We start from the raw sequence: 22,742 nt of genomic DNA on the forward strand, positions 1-22,742 counted from the left end.
CCTTTTGATGAATACTGGCTTTGTTTTCTTAATTTGCAGGGCAGGTTTGGAATTTTCGGTAGAGAACATCGGTATCGCGGGCCTGAGTTTTTAATTTGTAGTAACTCATTTCGTCACATGCTGACTTTAATATAATTTTGCCGCTAGAAAAACCATTGATTTGTCTGAATATAATGGTGCATTTGAAAAATTGTCATAGTCGTTCATACTTGGTCAGAATATGATTAGCTCAGGAGTGATGTAACAGCCAGGACACGCATAACCGAGCTGGGCGGCCAATTAGTGCTCACAATGCATGTTTTGGACAAGGAATATAATGTTATTTTTCTCCTAGTTTTATACTATGTGAATGTCCCCTTCACAATCACAATCTTTCTGTAGTTAAGCTGGCATAGTAGTATTTACTATTTTGTGAGCGACTTCGACCTTTTGTCCTGTGACAAATTTCTAAGAAGAGAGCACACAAGAAAACCATGGCATGCCTAGGAATTGGGTACATCATAATCATTTGATACAGGCTGCTGCCTAGCTGTACAAGTGCTTCTCATGAAGCAAGTTTACCAAGTTAGCAAGTTTCGGGCATAGATAGATAACCCAGATTTCAGGGTCTAGGTTCGGCTAAAGATGACTCGGTTAAGGACACAGATCAGACACAAGCTCAACAACTCCCCGCATCGACACATCATTCTGCATAGAGTTGAATCACCATAGACATATGATGTGAGAACTGGGAACTAAACAAGGTGTATAACCATGATAATTAAAGTGATTGCAGTGTACTAAACCATATCTCACCAGATAAACAATGTCAAATGCCTTGGAGTAATCTTTCAGAGATTTCTCAATGTTGGTATTCCTGCAAAACCGGTCGTTTGTCAATTGATGCATAAATCTGTAGGAAAGTGAATCCTGTCACTCACACCTGTTATTAAACAAGATTTGAACAAAGCACTTGCTTTCCAAAAATTAGCAGTCAAAGTTTGATAAGAAGAATATACGGTTTCCTTGGTTAAAATGCTTTATTTAATGTTGATTAGTCACATGGAGTTCCATGTGACGCGATGAAATTTTGGCTTGCATTGGTTAAAAGGAAACTAGTACAGCACAAACATCAGCGTTCTTGTGATTGCTAAGCTTTGATGCAACTGCAAAGAAACTTTACTTTAAAGAAAAGACAGCAATTTATGTCCAGAGCTTGTTAAGTATATAAATCTGCAAAAAATTAATGAAGATGACACGTCTAACTCACACTTCTGCCAACAAAATAAGCTACTTATATTATATGACAAGAGTCAAAAGACAAATGGGGAGAAGTTCAGCTTGAATTTTGGAAAGTACGTCATGGGTAGAGCAAAGTCAGGATTATATAAGCTTAGAATACGTCATGGGCAGAGCAAAGTCAGGACTATATAAGCTTAGAATACCCCCCCCCCCCCCCCCCCCCCTAGAGTATACAGTAGAAAAAAAATGTATATGACCCATTGGATTGTTTAGTAATTTACTCGGTTCATCGCAATAACTAATCAATTTCAGTATCAGCAGGAGTTGTCCCCACATTTTCTACGTAAATTCTATATATTGCAAATGACCAAATCCATCGAATATAGACTTAACCAGAATAAAAAATATTATGTGATTATTCTCAATATGTTTAATTGTAATTTCTTTGAATGAATCAAGCAAAAGGCAAGCAAAATGGAAATTCACATACAGGAATCCAGCAGCAATCCTGTTCTCGTAGTTTAAACCATCAGACATTCCCAGGTCTCCAATGTGATCTCCAAGTAGCAGCACGTTGGTCCTCTTTTTCACCAATGAATAGTCATCAATAGAACCATTTGGATCCCCCAGACTGTCATGCACTGGAGCTGCCATGTCCAAGGAATGCTCATTTTTGTTTAGAACATGAATTGTCTTCCCTGCATTAGACGTTATTTAGATTCTATGAGGTAATGAGAAGGTAAGAAAAATGCATACTTGGCGTAAACAAGTGTTATCATCAGTTTGAAAAGATTGTTTATGGAAAAGTGATAAAGGGTATCCATATCAACGGAGATACACAATACAAATATAGAGTGGTCTTTAGACAAAGGTCCAATGAGACAGTCAGGTAACAGCAAACCAACAACCGTACTTTTGGATCTTAGAGATTTCACATGTCACATATTTTCATAAAATAGAATTTGTTCAATGTAGGACAACTGCATGAAACTACTATTTTTTACGAGTTGGATATTATGAACATATATCCTGCATTCACATTTGGTAGAAACAATCCACGAATCATAGACACTTGTTGAGGATTAAAAATCACCTTTAAATGCTACAAGAGAACCCTCTTCATTAAAGACCATTCTATTGGACACAATCTTGATGTTCTTGAATGATCGGTGGAGTTTCTGCCGGAAGACCTAAAAGGTAGAGCAGGCGTGTCATCTGCAACGAAGTTCGTTCAACATTTGGTTTCGTTCCTTTTAGAAGTTACCTCCTCAATGATGTCTGCAAGTCCAGCCGAAAATACTAGCACTGGAATATCTCTAGCCTGAAAATTATATTTAAAGGCTTTATCAAACACTTATGTCTTAATTGTAGCCATAACAGCAACAGTTGCAGGGTTTTATTAAACTAGCCATAACAGAGGTTCATTCTTCATATCTCCCGAAAATGTTGTGATCTCAGGCAAGCCAACTTGATCTACCAATAATATCACTTCATTACCAACATATATGCAAGAAAGAAAAAAAAAGAAATAAGCGCCAGAAAACTCCAGGAAACAACATATTCTTTGTTGCCTAAAATAACGTGTGCCTAGAATATGAAAGATTCCATCCAATGATATAAACAGAAGACGGGAAAGATAAGAAACAGACCAAGGGAAAATTACATAACCGCAATTTAGGCTCTCTTATGCTTGTATGAATGTGTCTAATAGCTTCAGCAGGATGACTACTTTACTTCTCAAATCCGAAGTCAAACTTGCTGAAACGCGAGAAGATGAATTCCACGCTCATATGCACAGCCAAAAGCAGCCTATGGTTCTTTTTTCACTCAGCACATGCATTCTTGTGGATACAAGTAATCACTCAACAAAAGAATCCAAAATAGCTATCCAAATGGTTTATAAAAGGGAGTGATGTTTGTTGCCTTCCTATTCGACAAATTCATCACGGGGATTTTTTCTCTCTCTTAACACAACAAAATAACTACCGATGGACTTAACCATACCAAAATAACCAGGGACAAAAGTAAATATGCATGTTCCGAATGAGTACACCATCAAACCCTTGGTCACTAAAACTGGAACACTAAGCAAACATTAGAAAGGAAATAAAACCTCCAAAAATTCAAACAGCTCCACCACTCCATCTCGAAAAGCAATTGCAGCATCAGCCACCGATTTCTTTATAGCATTTTGTGTAAGCCCCCCTTCAATAAGGAGACCATGAGTCTTCCCCCACCTGTAGCAAGTAATGAAATCAGGGGCCAAGGTACAATACACAGAATCTTTAATTGAAATGCATATTTTATTCGAAAGTGAAATCATATACTGGATAACAGGATCAATGGAATGAAAACATCAAAAGCGAATCAAGAAAACTACCATAAGAAACATTACTATTTCTGTTATAATGGGTTTCACATATATAAACACAAGTACATATTTATTAATGTGCATTTTCCTTTGAGAGAACTGTTTGTGAAACTGATCACACTTGAATTGGCGTCTGCTAACTACGAGGAGGCAGCAGAATACAAACTATCTTTAAAAAGACTTCAGAACAGCGCCTTTAAATAGAATAATATGCAATGCTGACATAAAAAGCTATTAGACTGACAAACCATGTGGGTCACAAGAAAACTATCTTTAAAGAACGACCAATGTACAAGCACCACCTCTTGACAAAAAAGACTTCAGAACTAAACAATCATGTATCCAACATGTCATTGGACAAGCAGAACAGACACTTTCAGTGTTCACTTTACACGCTCCACATTTTGCTGTGGAAGACTTCCAACTACTGCTACTCACCATTCTTCCATGAGCTTGGCCTTCTCCAGCAGCGGGATGTCGGGGTTGATCTCGATGGGGTGGTAATGCTCGAACAACGCCTCCCTCTTGGCGTCGAACTCTTCATTCCCCTGTCTGAGCAGCCCATGGCTACCTACGACCACACATACACACACATGCCCTCAGGACAATTCAATCTCTGAAGTCCTAAGCTCCCAAGTCTGACGAGAAATCAGCAGAAACGAGGGGCGTACTCTGGCCGCGGGAGCCGTCGTACCAGTACCGAGTGAGCGTGCCGTCGAAGTCGGCAATCACCTAAACCAATGGAAGAACCTATTCAGATTGCAAATCCATAGACAGAGGCCACATAGGCGGTGAGACTGGCGAGGGAGCGAACCTGCAGCTTAGCTGGGCCGGCGGCGCGGATGGCGGCGACCTTGCGAGCGAGCGCGTCGGCGTCTGCGACGACGGAGTCGGGGGCCCTGGCGCTGGAGGAGGACATGGAGGCTGGGAGGCGGCGGCCGAGGGGCCGCGGTGTCGTAGGGTTCCGGCGGCGAGGGGCGCGGGAGAAGAGGCGGCGGAGGAGACGGCAAGGGGATGGGGAGAGGAGCAGTGGGCTCGTCATGGGCCTCATTCCGAAATGGTGGGCCGGAGCAAGACGAATCCCTCCCTCTCTCTTACTGTAGGGCGTTTGTGTTTGTTTCCCTTGGGAGAGAATGTCGTCGGCGGCGCTCCGCCGCCACCTCCTCCGCATTCCCGCCCGCCGCCGCCGCCTCCTCTGCGCCTCCTCCTCCTCCTCTCCCTCGAAGCCGACCAACGGCTGCCATGGCTCCGCGGCGGCGGGGGCGGGGGTGGTGGAGCTGAACCCGCCGCGCGGCACGAGGGACTTCCCGCCGGAGGAGATGCGCCTGCGCACCTGGCTCTTCGACCACTTCAGGGAGGTGTCCCGGCTGATGGCGTTCGAGGAGGTGGACTTCCCGGTGCTCGAGTCCGAGGCGCTCTTCGTCCGCAAGGCTGGGGAGGAGATCACGGAGCAGCTCTACAGCTTCGAGGACAAGGGCGGCCGCCGCGTGGTCCTCCGGCCGGAGATCACCCCGTCCCTCGCGCGCCTGGTCATCAGGCGAGGCACCTCGGCGCCCCTCCCGCTCAAGTGGTTCACCATCGGCCAGTGCTGGCGCTACGAGCGCATGACCAGAGGGAGGCGCCGCGAGCACTACCAGTGGAACATGGACGTCTTCGGCGTGCCCGGCGTCCGCGCCGAGGCCGAGCTTCTCCAGGCCATTGTGCTCCTCTTCGAGCGTCTCGGGGTCGTGTCCTCCGACGTGGGGATCCGGCTGTCCAGCCGGAAGGTTCTCCAGGTGGTGCTCGACATGTACTCCGTGCCGCAGCACCTGTTCACTCCGGTCTGTGTGATTGTTGACAAGCTGGGGAAGATGAGCAGAGAGGAGATTGAGAAGGAATTGATCTCCACTGGACTGCCATCTGAAGCTGTGCAGGGCATCATCGATGTGCTTTCTCTGAAGTCACTGCCTGAGCTCGAAGAGGTGCTGGGCTCTGGTGGTGCTGAGGCTGTTGCTGACCTGAAGAAGCTCTTCTCCTTCGCCGAGCAGTATGGCTATGCCGATTGGCTATGTTTCGATGCATCGGTTGTTCGAGGTCTTGCATACTACACGGGGATTGTTTTCGAGGCTTTTGATAGGCAAGGGGAGCTGAGGGCGATCTGCGGTGGCGGGAGGTATGATAGGCTGCTTTCAACATTTGGTAGCGAAGATGTGCCGGCCTGTGGGTTTGGGTTTGGGGATGCTGTTATCGTCGAGCTGCTGAAGGAGAAGGGCCTTCTGCCTCATCTGTCGCGCCAGATAGACGACATTGTCTTCCCGTTGGATGATGAGCTTCAGGGACCTGCATCCTGTGTTGCATCCTCTCTGCGCAAGAATGGCAGATCTGTAGACCTTGTGCAAGATAAGCGTCTGAAATGGGTGTTCAAACATGCAGAGAGGTTAAATGCCAGCAGGCTGGTTTTGGTGGGGAAATCTGAGTGGGAGCGAGGCATGGTTCGTGTGAAGATTCTGTCTACCAAAGAGGAATTTGAGGTCAAGGCAGGCGAATTACAGTAATTGCTAGCCAATCTGGAGGTTTTCCTTCCAAACCTTGCCCATATTTTCTTCGTTTTTGTTGTCTACCTCTGTTAGTCCTCCCTTTGCAACATTTTAAGCTGTGCCTTCAATGCCATATTATAGAGTAAATATCATGGAACCATTATAGTTGAGGCTTATGTTAAGATAAGCGCAACTCCAAGAAATTGTAATCTAATTGAGATGAATATTATATTCGTAAGTTGAATTGTATACCGGACAACTGATCAATGGCATGGAAACATCACGAGTGCATCAAGAATACTACCATGATAAACATTTTTTTGTCAGTTGTGAACAGTTTTGTATATATAAATATAAACACATGAATTCAGAGAATTATTTGTGAAATTGATTGAACTGCCTTCTGCTAACTACTACTCCCTCCGTACCAAAATATATATTTTAACGTCATATATTTTGGTACGGAGGGAGTAGTAGTAAGTACTCCCTCCATTCCAAATTACTCGTCGCAGAAATGGATGTATTTAGAACTAAAATACATCTAGATACATCCATACATGCGACAAGTAATTCGGAACGGAGGGAGTAGCAGAATACAAAATAATTCAGAACACTGATACAGTGAGCTAATATGCCTGACGAACTATGTGGGTCATAAGAAAGGTAGGCTCTAAAGGACGACCAACGTACATTCACCATCACCTCACAAAAGAAACTTCAGAACTAATCAATCATGTATCCAAGTTATTATCCCATTTATCATGTTTTGGATATGTAAATATAAACATTTATTAACTATTGTGCATTTTTAGATAATTGTTTGTAAAATTGATGGCACATGAATTGGCTTCTGCTAACTACTAGCAGTTAGCAATACAAAATAAGCTTACTAATACAAGACTAATATGCCTGATGAACTATGTCCGTCACAAGAAAGCAAGCTCTAAAGAATGACCAATGTGCAAGCACCATCACTGGAACAAAAAAAAGGACTTCAGATCTAACAACCAGTACTCAAGTTATTACCCTGTTTATAATGTCTATACTCTGGAACTCGCAACCTTGATCACATGACCCAAATAGAAAATCCGAGGCGCCATTACTGCGCTTGCTGCCCACCCGGGTCTCCGCGGAGGCCATGCCGCGCTGCTCCACCCCGGTGCGGGATCCAGCTTCGCCTGTGGGAAGCTTTGAATGGAGCTCTCCAGAAAAGGGGGAGATCCATTCCCCGACCAGCGGTCCGTCCCAGGTGCCGGCGACCCCGTCCCCCCCTTCGCCGCGCGGTCCGAGGAGCCCTCCCCGCTCCCCTCACGGATCTTGCGCCTGCGACCCCGAGGCTGGCTTCGGACCGGAGGACGAGGACGCGCCACCCCCGCCCGAGCGCCCCCGTCTCAAGTCCATTGTGGTACGTGATTCCTCCTTGCCATTTCCGGCCAGCGACGATATTGAAGAGGGCTGGACGCTCCATCAATCCCGCAAAAACAGGAGGGCCAGTAGAGATCTGATGGGCTCCAGCCAGCTCCAGAGCCACCGACGCTGACGCTCCATCCCCGGTCGGCTCTCCTCAAAGGGCAGGGAGGCCTTCTTTAGTAGATTCAAAGGCCTCTGCTTCCGCTGCCTTAGTTCTGAACATCGTAGAATCGACTGCCGCGACCCACTGCGCTACATTATCTGCAAACTCCAAGGCCACTACGGCCGTGACTGAAGGAAATATGCCCTAGAGGCAATAATAAAGTTATTATTTATTTCCTTATATCATGATAAAAGTTTATTATTCATGCTAGAATTGTATTAACCGAAAACATAATACATGTGTGAATACATAGACAAACAGAGTGTCACTAGTATGCCTCTACTTGACTAGCTCGTTAATCAAAGATGGTTATGTTTCCTAACCATGGACAAAGAGTTGTTATTTGATTAACGGGGTCACATCATTAGTTGAATGATTTGATTGACATGACCCATTCCATTAGCTTAGCACCCGATCGTTTAGTATGTTGCTATTGCTTTCTTCATGACTTATACATGTTCCTATGACTATGAGATTATGCAACTCCTGTTTGCCAGAGGAACACTTTGTGTGCTACCAAACGTCACAACGTAACTGGGTGATTATAAAGGAGCTCTACAGGTGTCTCCAAAGGTACATGTTGGGTTGGCATATTTCGAGATTAGGATTTGTCACTCCGATTGTCGGAGAGGTATCTCTGGGCCCTCTCGGTAATGCACATCACTTAAGCCTTGCAAGCATTGCAACTAATGAGTTAGTTGCGGGATGATGTATTACAGAACGAGTAAAGAGACTTGCCGGTAACGAGATTGAACTAGGTATAGGATACCGACGATCGAATCTCGGGCAAGTAACATACCGATGACAAAGGGAACAACGTATGTTGTCATGCGGTCTGACCGATAAAAGATCTTCGTAGAATATGTAGGAGCCAATATGAGCATCCAGGTTCCGCTATTGGTTATTGACCGGAGACGTGTCTCGGTCATGTCTACATTGTTCTCGAACCCGTAGGGTCCGCACGCTTAAGGTTACGATGACAGTTATATTATGAGTTTATGCATTTTGATGTACCGAAGGTTGTTCGGAGTCCCGGATGTGATCACGGACATGACGAGGAGTCTCGAAATGGTCGAGACATAAAGATTGATATATTGGAAGCCTATGTTTGGATATCAGAAGTGTTCCTGGTGAAATTGGGATTTTACCGGAGTACCGGGAGGTTACCGGAACCCCCCGGGAGGTATATGGGCCTTAGTGGGCCTTAGTGGAAGAGAGGAGAGGTGGCCAGAGATGGGCCGCGCGCCCCTCCCCCCCTTGGTCCGAATTGGACAAGGAGAGGGGGCCGGCCCCCCTTCCTCCTCTCTCTCCTCTTTTCCCCCCTCCACGAATCCTATTCCAACTAGGAAAGGGGGGGAGTCCTACTCCCAGAAGGAGTAGGACTCCTCCTGGCGCGCCACACCTTGGCCGGCCGGCCCCCCTCCCTTGAACGTTTATATACGGAGGCAAGGGGCACCCCTAGAGACACAAGTTGATCCACGTGATCATATTCTTAGCCGTGTGCGGTGCCCCCTTCCACCATAGTCCTCGATAATATTGTAGCGGTGCTTAGGCAAAGCCCTACGACGGTAGTACATCAAGATCGTCACCACGCTGTCGTGCTGACGGAACTCTTCCCCGACACTTTGCTGGATCAGAGTCCGGGGATCGTCATCGAGCTGAACGTGTGCTAGAACTCGGAGGTGCCGTAGTTTCGGTGCTTGATCGGTCGGGCCGTGGAGACGTACGACTACATCAACCAAACGCTTCCGTTGTCGATCTACAAGGGTACGTAGATCATACTCTCCCCTCTCGTTGCTATGCATCACCATGATCTTGCGTGAGCGTACGAATTTTTTTGAAATTACTACGAAACCCAACAGTGGCATCAGAGCCTAGTTTTTATATGTTGATGTTATATGCACGAGTAGAACACAAGTGAGTTGTGGGCGATATAAGTCATACTGCTTACCAGCATGTCATACTTTGGTTCGGCGGTATTGTTGGACGAAGCGGCCCGGACCGACATTACGCGTACGCTTACGCGAGACCGGTTCTCCCGACGTGCTTTGCACATAGGTGGCTTGCGGGTGACAGTTTCTCCAACTTTAGTTGAACCGAGTGTGGCTACGCCCGGTCCTTGCGAAGGTTAAAACAGCACCAACTTGACAAACTATCGTTGTGGTTTTGATGCGTAGGTAAGATTGGTTCTTGCTTAAGCCCGTAGCAGCCACGTAAAACATGCAACAACAAAGTAGAGGACGTCTAACTTGTTTTTGCAGGGCATGTTGTGATGTGATATGGTCAAGACATGATGCTAAATTTTATTGTATGAGATGATCATGTTTTGTAACCGAGTTATCGGCAACTGGCAGGAGTCATATGGTTGTCGCTTTATTGTATGCAATGCAATCGCGCTGTAATGCTTTACTTTATCACTAAGCGGTAGCGATAGTCGTGGAAGCATAAGATTGGCGAGACGACAACGATGCTACGATGGAGATCAAGGTGTCGCGCCGGTGACGATGGTGATCATGATGGTGCTTCGGAGATGGAGATCACAAGCACAAGATGATGATGGCCATATCATATCACTTATATTGATTGCATGTGATGTTTATCTTTTATGCATCTTGTCTTGCTTTGATTGATGGTAGCATTATAAGATGATCTCTCACTAAATTATCAAGAAGTGTTCTCCCTGAGTATGCACCGTTGCGAAAGTTCTTCGTGCTGAGACACCACGTGATGATCGGGTGTGATAGGCTCTACGTTCAAATACAATGGGTGCAAAACAGTTGCACACGCGGAATACTCAGGTTATACTTGACGAGCCAAGCACATACAGATATGGCCTCGGAACACGGAGACCGAAAGGTCGAGCGTGAATCATATAGTAGATATGATCAACATAGTGATGTTCACCAATGAAACTACTCCATCTCACGTGATGATCGGACATGGTTTAGTTGATTTGGATCACGTAATGACTTAGATGATTAGAGGGATGTCTATCTAAGTGGGAGTTCTTTAAGTAATATGATTAACTGAACCTAAATTTATCGTGAACTTAGTACCTGATACTATCTTGCTTGTTTATGTATGATTGTAGATAAATGGCCCGTGCTGTTGTTCCGTTGAATTTTAATGCGTTCCTTGAGAAAGCAAAGTTGAAAGATGATGGTAGCAATTACACGGACTGGGTCCGTAACTTGAGGATTATCCTCATTGCTGCACAGAAGAATTACGTCCTGGAAGCACCGCTGGGTGCCAGGCCTGCTGCTGGAGCAACACCAGATGTTGTGAACGTCTGGCAGAGCAAAGCTGATGACTACTCGATAGTTCAGTGTGCCATGCTTTACGGCTTAGAACCGGGACTTCAACGACGTTTTGAACGTCATGGAGCATATGAGATGTTCCAGGAGTTGAAGTTAATATTTCAAGCAAATGCCCGGATTGAGAGATATGAAGTCTCCAATAAGTTCTATAGCTGCAAGATGGAGGAGAACAGTTCTGTCAATGAGCATATACTCAAAATGTCTGGGTATAATAATCACTTGATTCAAATGGGAGTTAATCTTCCAGATGATTGCGTCATTGACAGAATTCTCCAATCACTGCCACCAAGCTACAAGAGCTTCGTGATGAACTATAATATGCAAGGGATGAATAAGACTATTCCCGAGCTCTTCGCAATGCTGAAAGCTGCGGAGGTAGAAATCAGAAAGGAGCATCAAGTGTTGATGGTCAACAAGACCACTAGTTTCAAGAAAAAGGGCAAAGGGAAGAAGAAGGGGAACTTTAAGAAGAACAGCAAGCAAGTTGCTGCTCAAGAGAAGAAACCCAAGTCTGGACCTAAGCCTGAAACTGAGTGCTTCTACTGCAAGCAGACTGGTCACTGGAAGCGGAACTGCCCCAAGTATTTGGCGGATAAGAAGGATGACAAGGTGAACAAAGGTATATGTGATATACATGTTATTGATGTGTACCTTACTAATGCTCGCAGTAGCACCTGGGTATTTGATACTGGTTCTGTTGCTAATATTTGCAACTCGAAACAGGGACTACGGATTAAGCGAAGATTGGCTAAGGACGAGGTGATGATGCGCGTGGGAAACGGTTCCAAAGTCGATGTGATCGCGGTCGGCACGCTACCTCTACATATACCTTCGGGATTAATATTAGACCTAAATAATTGTTATTTGGTGCCAGCGTTAAGCATGAACATTATATCTGGATCTTGTTTGATGCGAGACGGTTATTCATTTAAATCAGAGAATAATGGTTGTTCTATTTATAAGAGTAATATCTTTTATGGTCATGCACCCTTGAAGAGTGGTCTATTCTTATTGTATCTCGATAGTAGTAACACACATATTCATAATGTTGAAACCAAAAGATGCAGAGTTGATAATGATAGTGCAACTTATTTGTGGCACTGCCGTTTAGGTCATATCAGTGTAAAGCGCATGAAGAAACTCCACACTGATGGACTTTTGGAACCACTTGATTATGAATCACTTGGTACTTGCGAACCGTGCCTCATGGGCAAGATGACTAAAACGCCGTTCTCCGGTACTATGGAGAGAGCAATAGATTTGTTGGAAATCATACATACAGATGTATGTGGTCCGATGAATATTGAGGCTCGTGGCGGATATCGTTATTTTCTCACCTTCACAGATGATTTAAGCAGATATGGGTATATCTACTTAATGAAACATAAGTCTGAAATGTTTGAAAAGTTCAAAGAATTCCAGAGTGAAGTTGAAAATCATCGTAACAAGAAAATAAAGTTTCTACGATCTGATCGTGGAGGAGAATATTTGAGTTACGAGTTTGGTGTACATTTGAAACAATGCGGAATAGTTTCGCAACTCACGCCACCCGGAACACCACAGCGTAATGGTGTGTCCGAACGTCGTAATCGTACTTTACTAGATATGGTGCGATCTATGATGTCTCTTACTGATTTACCGCTATCATTTTGGGGTTATGCTTTGGAGACGGCCGCATTCACGTTAAATAGGGCACCATCAAAATCCGTTGAGACGACGCCTTATGAACTATGGTTTGGCAAGAAACCAAAGTTGTCGTTTCTGAAAGTTTGGGGCTGCGATGCTTATGTGAAAAAGCTTCAATCTGATAAGCTCGAACCCAAATCGGAGAAATGTGTCTTCATAGGATATCCAAAGGAGACTATTGGATACACCTTCTATCACAGATCCGAAGGCAAGACTTTTGTTGCTAAGTTCGGAAACTTTCTGGAGAAGGAGTTTCTCTCGAAAGAAGTGAGTGGGAGGAAAGTAGAACTTGACGAGGTAACTGTACCTGCTCCCTTATTGGAAAGTAGTGCATCACAGAAAACTGTTTCTGTGACACCTACACCAATTAGTGAGGAAGCTAATGATAATGATCATGAAACTTCAGAACAAGATACTACTGAACCTCGTAGATCAACCAGAGTGAGATCCGCACCAGAGTGGTACGGTAATCCTGTTCTGGAAGTCATGCTACTAGATCATGATGAACCTACGAACTATGAAGAAGCGATGGTGAGCCCAGATTCCGCAAAATGGCTTGAAGCCATGAAATCTGAGATGGGATCCATGTATGAGAACAAAGTATGGACTTTGGTTGACTTGCCCAATGATCGGCAAGCAATTGAGAATAAATGGATCTTCAAGAAGAAGACTGACGCCGACGGTAATATTACTGTCTACAAAGCTCGACTTGTCGCAAAAGGGTTTCGGCAAGTTAAAGGGATTGACTACGATGAGACCTTCTCACCTGTAGCGATGCTTAAGTCTGTCCGAATCATGTTAGCAATTGCCGCATTTTATGATTATGAAATTTGGCAGATGGATGTCAAAACTGCATTCCTGAATGGATTTCTGGAAGAAAAGTTGTATATGATGCAACCGGAAGGATTTGTCGATCCAAAGGGAGCTAACAAAGTGTGCAAGCTCCAGCGATCCATTTATGGACTGGTGCAAGCCTCTCGGAGTTGGAATAAACGCTTTGATAGTGTGATCAAAGCATTTGGTTTTATACAGACTTTTGGAGAAGCCTGTATTTACAAGAAAGTGAGTGGGAGCTCTGTAGCATTTCTGATATTATATGTGGATGACATATTACTGATTGGAAATGATATAGAATTTCTGGATAGCATAAAGGGATACTTGAATAAGAGTTTTTCAATGAAAGACCTCGGTGAAGCTGCTTACATATTAGGCATAAAGATCTATAGAGATAGATCAAGACGTTTAATTGGACTTTCACAAAGCACATTCCTTGACAAGATTTTGAAGAAGTTCAAAATGGATCAAGCAAAGAAAGGGTTCTTGCCTGTGTTACAAGGTGTGAAGTTGAGTCGGACTCAATGCCCGACCACTGCAGAAGATAGAGAGAAGATGAAAGATGTTCCCTATGCTTCAGCCATAGGCTCTATCATGTATGCAATGCTGTGTACCAGACCTGATGTGTGCCTTGCTATAAGTCTAGCAGGGAGGTACCAAAGTAATCCAGGAGTGGATCACTGGACAGCGGTCAAGAACATCCTGAAGTACCTGAAAAGGACTAAGGATATGTTTCTCGTATATGGAGGTGACAAAGAGCTCATCGTAAACGGTTACGTTGATGCAAGCTTTGACACTGATCCGTATGATTCTAAATCGCAAACCGGATACGTGTTTACATTAAACGGTGGAGCTGTCAGTTGGTGCAGTTCTAAACAGAGCGTTGTGGCGGGATCTACGTGTGAAGCGGAATACATAGCTGCTTCGGAAGCAGCGAATGAAGGAGTCTGGATGAAGGAGTTCATATCCGATCTAGGTGTCATACCTAGTGCATCGGGTCCAATGAAAATCTTTTGTGACAATACTGGTGCAATTGCCTTGGCGAAGGAATCCAGATTTCACAAGAGAACCAAGCACATCAAGAGACGCTTCAATTCCATCCGGGATCTAGTCCAGGTGGGAGACATAGAGATTTGCAAGATACATACGGATCTGAATGTTGCAGACCCGTTGACTAAGCCTCTTCCACGAGCAAAACATGATCAGCACCAAGGCTCCATGGGTGTTAGAATCATTACTGTGTAATCTAGATTATTGACTCTAGTGCAAGTGGGAGACTGAAGGAAATATGCCCTAGAGGCAATAATAAAGTTATTATTTATTTCCTTATATCATGATAAAAGTTTATTATTCATGCTAGAATTGTATTAACCGGAAACATAATACATGTGTGAATACATAGACAAAAAGAGTGTCACTAGTATGCCTCTACTTGACTAGCTTGTTAATCAAAGATGGTTATGTTTCCTAACCATGGACAAAGAGTTGTTATTTGATTAACGGGATCACATCATTAGTTGAATGATCTGATTGACATGACCCATTCCATTAGCTTAGCACTCGATCGTTTAGTATGTTGCTATTGCTTTCTTCATGACTTATACATGTTCCTATGACTATGAGATTATGCAACTCCCGTTTGCCAGAGGAACACTTTGTGTGCTACCAAACGTCACAACGTAACTGGGTGATTATAAAGGAGCTCTACAGGTGTCTCCAAAGGTACATGTTGGGTTGGCGTATTTCGAGATTAGGATTTGTCACTCCGATTGTCGGAGAGGTATCTCTGGTCCCTCTCGGTAATGCACATCACTTAAGCCTTGCAAGCATTGCAACTAATGAGTTAGTTGCGGGATGATGTATTACAGAACGAGTAAAGAGACTTGCCGGTAACGAGATTGAACTAGGTATAGGATACCGACGATCGAATGTCGGGCAAGTAACATACCGATGACAAAGGGAACAACGTATGTTGTCATGCGGTCTGACCGATAAAAGATCTTCGTAGAATATGTAGGAGCCAATATGAGCATCCAGGTTCCGCTATTGGTTATTGACCGGAGACGTGTCTCGGTCATGTCTACATTGTTCTCGAACCCGTAGGGTCCGCACGCTTAAGGTTACGATGACAGTTATATTATGAGTTTATGCATTTTGATGTACCGAAGGTTGTTCGGAGTCCCGGATGTGATCACGGACATGACGAGGAGTCTCGAAATGGTCGAGACATAAAGATTGATATATTGGAAGCCTATGTTTGGATATCAGAAGTGTTCCTGGTGAAATTGGGATTTTACCGGAGTACCGGGAGGTTACCGGAACCCCCCGGGAGGTATATGGGCCTTAGTGGGCCTTAGTGGAAGAGAGGAGAGGTGGCCAGAGATGGGCCGCGCGCCCCTCCCCCCCTTGGTCCGAATTGGACAAGGAGAGGGGGCCGGCCCCCCTTCCTCCTCTCTCTCCTCTTTTCCCCCCTCCACGAATCCTATTCCAACTAGGAAAGGGGGGGAGTCCTACTCCCAGAAGGAGTAGGACTCCTCCTGGCGCGCCACACCTTGGCCGGCCGGCCCCCCTCCCTTGAACGTTTATATACGGAGGCAAGGGGCACCCCTAGAGACACAAGTTGATCCACGTGATCATATTCTTAGCCGTGTGCGGTGCCCCCTTCCACCATAGTCCTCGATAATATTGTAGCGGTGCTTAGGCAAAGCCCTACGACGGTAGTACATCAAGATCGTCACCACGCTGTCGTGCTGACGGAACTCTTCCCCGACACTTTGCTGGATCAGAGTCCGGGGATCGTCATCGAGCTGAACGTGTGCTAGAACTCGGAGGTGCCGTAGTTTCGGTGCTTGATCGGTCGGGCCGTGGAGACGTACGACTACATCAACCAAACGCTTCCATTGTCGATCTACAAGGGTACGTAGATCATACTCTCCCCTCTCGTTACTATGCATCACCATGATCTTGCGTGAGCGTAGGAATTTTTTTGAAATTACTACGAAACCCAACAGTGACTGCCCTGAAAATCCCCGCAACAAGGCTGCGTGCAAGCAGGGCGTGCGTCCGTGCACCCAGCACCGGCCGGTCCGCGAGCGCCTGATCTTCCCGCCGTCCCCGACCCTACGCCCGGCCTGTCCGGTCGACGAGCGCCTCGCCATGGAGCCTGCACCCCTCATCGACCACAACCGTCGCCCCCGCAACAGCCACAAGGTCATCGCGTCCTCGCCAGCCATCGAGCACCAGACGTTCCTGCTCCTCCAGCATGCCGTGGTCCTCACAGCGGTGGGCACCATGGCGCATGCCGCCAGTCCGCTGTCCATCGGCCGCGCGCTTGAGAAGGAGTTCAAGATCCCACCGCACCTTCTACGCGTCACCAACCAAGACCCCGAGGACTTCTTCGTCTTCTTCACCATGCCGGCGCACAAGGATCTCGCTATGCGGCAGGGCTCGCTGTCGGTGGATGGCGTGCCCTTCCTGCTTGAGCCCTGGCGAGAGGACGCACATGCTGTCCGCCTCAAGTGGATGCTGCATGTGCGTGTGGTTATCGAGAAGCTCCCCATGAACCTCTGGACGCTCGAGGGGGCGGGGGAAGCCATTGGTGACAAGGTGATCGTCGATCGCTTGGACAGCCGGACGCACGAACGCGTCGACACCAAGCTCTTCGCATGTTGGGTCTGGTGCTGGGACACTGCCCATATCCCCACTAGACGCACCATTTGGAAGCACGCCAGGGGGCGGGCCGCATCGACGAGATGATGGGCCACTCCCCTCCGAGCCGCGCGGTGGCTCCTCCGCCTGAGCTGCTGCAGTTCGACTTGCTCCTTCATCTGGACCGTGTCGAGGACTGGACACCGCTCTCGCCGCGATCCTCGTGCTCCCCGTAGAGTGGCATCCCCTCGGAAGATGACGAGCCCGACGAGCGCCCCTACCCCCGCACCGAGCCGGGCGTGTGGACTGTGCGGGTGGAGGACGGCAGGCCGGCGATGGCGCCTGCGCCTACCATGCGCCCGCGGCCCTGCGTGGCCTCCACGGGCTGCCGGGGCATGCCCTCGGGCGGTGGGGGGCGCGACCGCGACGGCGACGACCAAAGATACCAGCGACGCACCTGGAAGGACACCCTCCTCGGCCTGGGACGGGCAACTGCTCCCCCCGGCCAAGGAACGGCAGCGCAGCTGGACCCCGATCTCCCGCCATCAGCAAGGTGCGTCACGCGGAAGACACATGTGCAGCGACAAGACTCTGCCCCACGTCCCCGGCAAGAGCAAGGAACCGGCAATGCGCGCGGCTTTGACGCGCCCATCAAAGCCAAAGGGAAAGGAGACCGCGCCGAGCAGGCGACTCCACGACGGTGAAGGCACGAGCAGCGGCGTCTCCCTCCTCGCCCCGCCTCGCCAGCTCGCCAAGCGCACTGCACCGGCCCCTGACGCAGACCCGGTGGCCGAGTTCTTCGAGGGCGCCCAAGACACCCTGCCTCCCCCTTCTCCCCACGCCGACGCCCAGGCTCCGGTGATCGACCAGATGATAGCCGCCAAGCTGGCCAAGCCGCTCGCCTTCGACGCTGATGAAGGGGGGACAGCAACGGCTCCCTGGACCTGGGGCCTGCTCTCTCCCTAGCATGCCACACCCCCAGGCGGCGGCCACGCATGCGATGCAGTTAGGAGAAAGTCACCCAGAAGGTCATAGAGATGCAGCTCCAGGGCGATGCCGCAGACGCAGAGCCGCCCCTCTTCGCGCCCTTGCCCCAAACAGTGATCGGCTGGCAGCCGGTCAGAGACAAGACACCCCTCAAGACCAGGGTAGTGCCCAAGCCAACTCGACAGAGCCTCAGGCAAGCCAGCAATCCATCACCAGTGCCAGTCTCCCAGAGGGCGACGCTGCGTCAGGTGCACGGGCTTGGGATCCTTGGCCCAAAGGAGAAGATGACGGCCCAGGCAGCGGAGGCCCTCATTCACCGCTTCGACGAACCACTGACGGACTCCGACATTGCTGCCATAGCGAAGCTCACCTGCCTCGACCCCAGAGCGCTCAAGGCAATCGCCGGCGTCAACGACCACGTAGATGAGGCCCCGGGGCCCTCTGTTACCCCATGTTAGTTGCCTCCCGCAGCTCTCCCCGTCGACGACGACCAGCATGGTGCTGGAGTAGCGTAGGTTCCTTCATGTGTCAAGATTGCTGTAACCGTAGAGTGGGTAGGAGGATAGTTGTTTGCCGGCGGGGTTTTGGGCCTATTGGTGGCCGCCGGCAACCCCAGGACAGTCCAGATGTGTACCTGTATTTCCTTTCAACAAGTGACAGTCGTCGACAAAATGGCCAGTTCCGCCTCTCTGTAGTTAGCATGATGAGTGTCTATTGGTTTACCCATGATTGACACTAACTGCCCCGTCATGAGCTGGAATGTCCGAGGCCTAAACACACCGGCGCGCCGTGCAGTCATTTGCGACACTGCCAACACACACAAGCTTGCAATCATGTGCCTTCAGGAGACTAAGATAGATTGTTGGTCGGCGGCCCTAGCTAGAGAGGTAGGAGGTGCAAGGCTTGACGATTGTGTCATCCTCCCAGCGATGGGGACGCGTGGAGGGATTGCAATCTTCTGGAACTCCACTCTTGTCTCCGTCCAATCTTAAGCTATAGGGCAATTCTCAATCACCGCCAGAGTAACGCTTGCAAATTCCGTGACTTCCTACTGGCTGACCACGGTCTATGGGCCTGCTGATGAAGTACGGAAGGATGACTTCCTCGCCGAGCTTGCAAGCGTTGCGCCCCCACCTGGCGAAGCGTGGTTGATCAATGGCGATTTCAATATCATCTACGAGGCTAGGGATAAAAGCAACAGTAACATAAATCGTCGGATCATGGGAAAGTTCAGAGCAGCCATAGATGCAGCTGGTTTGCGTGAAATCAAATGCAAAAATCGTCATTTCACTTGGAGTAACGAGCGACGAGTCCCGACACTAGTTAGCATAGATAAATTCTACTGCACCATCGCCCGGGAGAGCCTGTTCCCGATCTACCTCCTCCACGCAGCCTCCACATCTTGCTCCGATCATTGCCCCCTACTCCTGGCACCAACTGCATCCCCTCGACAGCCAGCCCGGTTCAGATTTGAAGTGTCCTGGCCCAAGCATCCACATTTCCATGAAACCTAGAGTGGGCATGGAATCGCCCCACACCGGCGCGCTGCGCTTTCGCCAGGCTGAACATCAAGATGGCTCGGGTGGCCAAAGACTTAAAGATCTGGAGTAAATCACTTTTCAGCGATGCCAAGATGCAACTACACCTCGCCACCGAAATCGTACTGCGCCTTGATGTAGCACAAGAAAAAAGGGCGCTCTCAGATATGGAATTCCACCTTCGCAAATCCCTCAAGCTGCGCATTCTAGGGCTAGCCGCAATCGAGAGGGCTAGAAAACGACAAGCCTCCCGAGTTACATGGCTGCGCGTCAGAGATGCCCCGGCCGCCTTCTTTCAGGCAAAGATCAACTCTAGAAATAGGAAGAAGTTCATCCACACCCTACATGGACCTACAGGTGTGACCACATCTCAGGAGGATAAGGAAGCACTGATCTATTATCATTTTAACTCCCTGCTGGGGACGCCGGTGTAACACCCCGGATATAACTTTCCCTATTTGCACTCCAACTCTTGCCGTTTCCGGCGTTAAGTTATATTTATTTTCTCAGGTTCGGGTTTTTGTCTCCGTGTGTTGTTGTCGTTGTCATGCATCTCATATCATGTCATCATGTGCATTGCATTTGCATACGTGTTCGTCTCATGCATTCGAGCATTTTCCCCGTTGTCCATTTTGCATTCCGGCTCCCCGTTCTCCTCCGGTGGTCATTTCCAGCTTTCTTTCGTGTGTGGGGATTAAACATTTCCGGATAGGACCGAGACTTGCCAAGCGGCCTTGGTTTACTACCGGTAGACCGCCTGTCAAGTTTCGTACCATTTGGACTTCGTTTGATACTCCAACGGTTAACCGAGGGACCGAAAAGGCCTCGTGTGTGTTGCAGCCCAACACCCCTCCAATTTGGCCCAAAACCCACCAAACTCTGCTCCGTCATCTAGAGCGTTCGATCACGATCGCGTGGCCGAAAACCACACCTCATTTGGACTCTCCTAGCTCCCTCTATGCCTATTTAAAGGCCCCCCCGATTTTCGGATCTCCTCCTACCTCCGAAACCCTAGAAATCGTCCTCGCGCCCGCCGGACAAGACTTGCCACCGACGGACGTGTCCGTTACCGCCGTCCGCCGCCACGTGGCGCCCCGGGATTCGTCCGCCCGGGCGCCCACTTCGCCCGCCGCCGCCACTCCCGCGCCGGGCCCGGGAGGCCCAAGGCCGGCCCCCGAGGCCCAGTCCTCCACCGCCGCTGCCCGGGACATCGCCTCCGCCCCGCCGCCCCGGAAGCCCGACCCCGCCGCCTTGCTCCTCCTCGTCGGCGAGCCGGAGCCCGCGCCGGCCACCGCCTCCTCGCCGGCCGAGCTCGCCCACGCCGCCCGACTCCGCCACCGGCCACGCCGCCCCGCCGCGCCCGTAGCCCGCGCCGGCGACCACCCGGGCCGGCCTCCGCCTTCCTCCGGCCACCGCGGCCCCCTACTCCGGTGAACAGTGCAGCCCCGACGTTCCTCGAATTCCGTGCCCAGATCTGGATTGCGGATGAACAGTAAACCCTAGGGGTAAAAATTTCGTCTAAGTCCCAGAATTCCAGATCCAAGTTGCCATGTTCGCGGCTCCATAACTTTGCATCCGTAGCTCCGATTCATGCATATAGCATATCAAAATGTTCATCGCAGAGAGTACATTATTTCATTACATTGCATCATTTTCATTTGGGTTCATCTTGATGCCCGAAATGCTGTTAGAAGAGGGCTACTTGAGATAATTGTTAGATCTGCTACTCCGTTTAGCACTTTTGTCATTTTTTCCATGATTATTGTGTGCATGATATGCCCGTGAGTTCTACATGTGTTTTGTTAAGGGTTTTTTCATCTTTCCATAGGTGCAACCCATGTATTTTTAGGATGTGTGTGGTGACTTGTGCAATCTTGCAAAGTGGTGCACTTGCTAATTCTGTTTTCAGGGACTTAGTAATTTCACTAAGTCCTGGAGCTGTTTATCTCATGATGCCATATGTTATTGTTGTTTCCTAGTGATCCGTGCCTCTTTTGAGGATGATAAGTAAGGGAGTTTTGTTAATCTTGTAGTGATCTATCCATACATGTCTTTGTTTGCAAATATGGAGTACCCTAGCTTGAGTCAATCGAGCTCTACTTTTGCTACTTTGTGAATCTGGGCAGATTGTCAACTTGTTTGCAATTTTGCCGGTGATGTTGTAGTTGATCCGTGCATGCTATGCTATTGTTCTTGCCATGTCTAGCTTGCATTTTGTGCCTTCTTTATGGGTGTATGTTTGTCTTGCCATGACTTGCACCGTAGTGAATGCATCGAGCTCGTAAACATGCCTACTTGAGTTATATTTCAGCATGTGTTAGTTTTTCACTAAGTCTGTAACTGATTATGTTTTTGCTATGTTCACATGCTTGCAATTGTATTTTTTGATCCCTTTTGGCTCAAGTTCATTAAGGGACTTTTGTTAAGCACTTTGAGTAGCTCCATGCCATGCTTTACTTTGCCATGTTCAGGCCCTGTAGCATGTAGTTTTGTTGCTCCGAAGAGGGCTACCTGATCTGAAATTCCAGACAAGTGTTAATTTCACTAAGTCTGAGATCTGTTTGTCTTAAGCATTTTTGCCATGCTTGTTTGAACCTGTTAATGGATGAATTGGCCATAGCTCGGTGCTAGAATTTTGTTAAGCATCTTGTGTGCATCCCTGCCATGTATTTTGTTGTCATGTTTGGGTGTTGTAGCATGTTCATTTCATTGCATTTAGATGCCTACTTGCTGTATATCGCAGACGGGTGTCATTTTTGAATCGCTTGCCATTTCCAAACCATAACTCCGATTCCGGCGTTCTTTATATCGTTTTCAAGCGATTTCATCTCATCTTTCCAGTGGCACACTTGGTTTTCCAAGTTGAGGCCAGGTTCATGCATTTCCTGTCATATCTTGCATTTTGCATCCCGCATCGCATCCCGCGTAGCATATCATCTTTGCATCGTGTTGTTTGAGTTTGCACGTGGTTGATTGTATCCTTGTTGCTTGTTTGTCTTGTTTGGGTAGATCCGGGAGACGAGTTCGCTAACGAGGAGCCCGTTGAGTTTG

General features: G+C 48.0%; 1 protein-coding gene and 1 pseudogene across 1 annotated transcript; one reads left to right on the plus strand and one right to left on the minus strand.

The window, feature by feature from the left end:
- Window positions 1-461: 461 nt before the first annotated feature.
- LOC125510494 (5'-nucleotidase / magnesium ion binding protein) lies at window positions 462-4,763 on the minus strand. The gene is made up of 9 exons (XM_048675694.2): window positions 4,407-4,763; window positions 4,264-4,324; window positions 4,031-4,163; window positions 3,335-3,458; window positions 2,486-2,542; window positions 2,315-2,411; window positions 1,712-1,919; window positions 796-856; window positions 462-687 (listed from the first exon to the last, which is right to left on the minus strand). Exons 1-9 carry the CDS (start codon window positions 4,761-4,763, stop codon window positions 634-636), a joined length of 1,152 nt encoding a protein of 383 aa, XP_048531651.1. The 3' UTR covers window positions 462-633.
- On the plus strand, window positions 4,726-6,383 carry LOC125510493 (histidine--tRNA ligase, chloroplastic/mitochondrial pseudogene; annotated as a pseudogene).
- The last annotated feature ends 16,359 nt before the right edge of the window (window positions 6,384-22,742 follow it).

The sequence above is a fragment of the Triticum urartu genome, chromosome 5A (genome assembly GCF_056163025.1).
Source record: "Triticum urartu cultivar PI428250 chromosome 5A, HENAU_Tu73, whole genome shotgun sequence".
Lineage (NCBI taxonomy): Eukaryota > Viridiplantae > Streptophyta > Magnoliopsida > Poales > Poaceae > Triticum > Triticum urartu.